Source organism: Pelophylax lessonae, assembly GCF_965119305.1.
Source record: "Pelophylax lessonae genome assembly, chromosome: 8".
Classification (NCBI taxonomy): Eukaryota; Metazoa; Chordata; class Amphibia; order Anura; family Ranidae; genus Pelophylax; species Pelophylax lessonae.
In genome coordinates, this window is record NC_138775.1 from 4,753,107 (window position 1) to 4,754,676 (window position 1,570).

General features: G+C 38.4%; 1 protein-coding gene across 1 annotated transcript; it reads left to right on the forward strand.

The window, feature by feature from the left end:
- Positions 1-355: 355 nt before the first annotated feature.
- LOC309561615 (olfactory receptor 1G1-like) lies at positions 356-1,306 on the forward strand (the record flags this gene model as incomplete). Its single annotated transcript, XM_082265618.1, has 1 exon — positions 356-1,306. The coding sequence occupies one exon, from the start codon at positions 356-358 to the stop codon at positions 1,304-1,306; it is 951 nt and encodes a 316-aa protein (XP_082121744.1).
- Between the last annotated feature and the right edge of the window lie 264 nt (positions 1,307-1,570).

Here is a 1,570-nt window from a genome sequence, read left to right on the forward strand (position 1 = left end):
TGTTTTGATACAATCACAAGAATAAACATATATCCATTTGACAAAAAAAAAAGGCTTTCAGTGGATGTTAAATTTAAATATTAAAGATTGTTCTCAATTATAGGAAAATGGCTCCCAAGGTGTTATAAATTACATATTAAAAGACCTTTAATGAGACTTTCAGCTTTGTGTTCTTACAACCCAGCAAACCGTCCTGAGGGAATGCCAACATTTTATATAAGAATAAATCATTTGCTGGTACAAATGTCTGCATGTAAACCTGTGCAGGCACACCGTACATGTCTTCTAATGATTAATTCCTCAGATCCTTAATTTTATTACAGTATTATAGTGATAAATTTAAACAAAGAAAAAAATGACTAATATTAGGAATAAGACAGAGATTTCCTCTATCACTCTTGTGGGTCTATCAGACCATCCACTGACCATGAATGGACTTTTTGTGTTCTTCCTTCTGATCTATCTGATGACTCTTATCTCAAACCTTCTTATTTTTTTCTTGGTCCTCACTGACTACCATCTGCACAACCCAATGTATTTTTTTCTTGCCAACTTGGCAATTCTGGACATGTCCTATTCATCGGTGACCGCACCAAGGATGCTCTTTGATTTGGTCACAAAAAGCCGATCAATATCCATTCCTGCCTGTATAGCCCAAGTCTTTTTCTACCTCTCCTTTGCTATCTCAGAAGTTTTCTTGCTCTCAGCTATGTCCTACGACCGCTACATTGCCATCTGCCACCCCCTACATTACAAACTAATTATGTCTTGGAGAGTCTGTGTTCGGATGGCCTCTCTGGCCTGGGTTGCAGGATGTTCTTTCTCTTTGGTTCATACTTTATTTTTGCTCAGGTTGTCCTTCTGCAGGACAGCTTCCATCCACAACTTCTTTTGTGATCTTCCACACTTATTTCAAATTACATGTACTGACCCCTTCATAAACATGGTGGTCGTATTCTTATCAGGTGCTAGTGCTGAATTCGGAGCCTTCCTTCTGACCATTCTTCCCTATGTCTATATTTTCAGTACCATCCTTAGTATCCGTAGCAAGACTGGAAAGATAAAAGCATTCTCCACCTGCACCTCACACCTCACCGTGGTCTTTATCTTTTATGGCTGCTTCATTATTATTTACTTTGTTCCTACTTCCACTAATATGGTCAATTTAGAAAAACTGTTTACAGTCCTATCTTCCCTCATTAACCCATTGCTGAATCCTCTGATCTACAGCCTGAGGAACAAAGATCTCATGGAGGCACTAATGAGGTCTTATTATCACTTACGTTTAATGAAGGCATCACACTGAAAACATCATTGTGAACTTTATTTTTTATTTATTTTTTTTCTGGGCCATTTTCAGTTGACTAAAATTTTCAGTAATGTAATTTATAAAATTTATAGATGTCAGGGGCTCATAGCTTTACTTACCCTCAGGGCCAGAATCAGCATAAAGTGGCTTAGGCAGAATTAGGCAAAATGCACCTTCGCCTGTTTAGACAAAAATCCTTGCACCGGCCCTGCTTACCCTTGCATGACCAGGGGGCATTGTAACCCACAGACCAAATGTAAC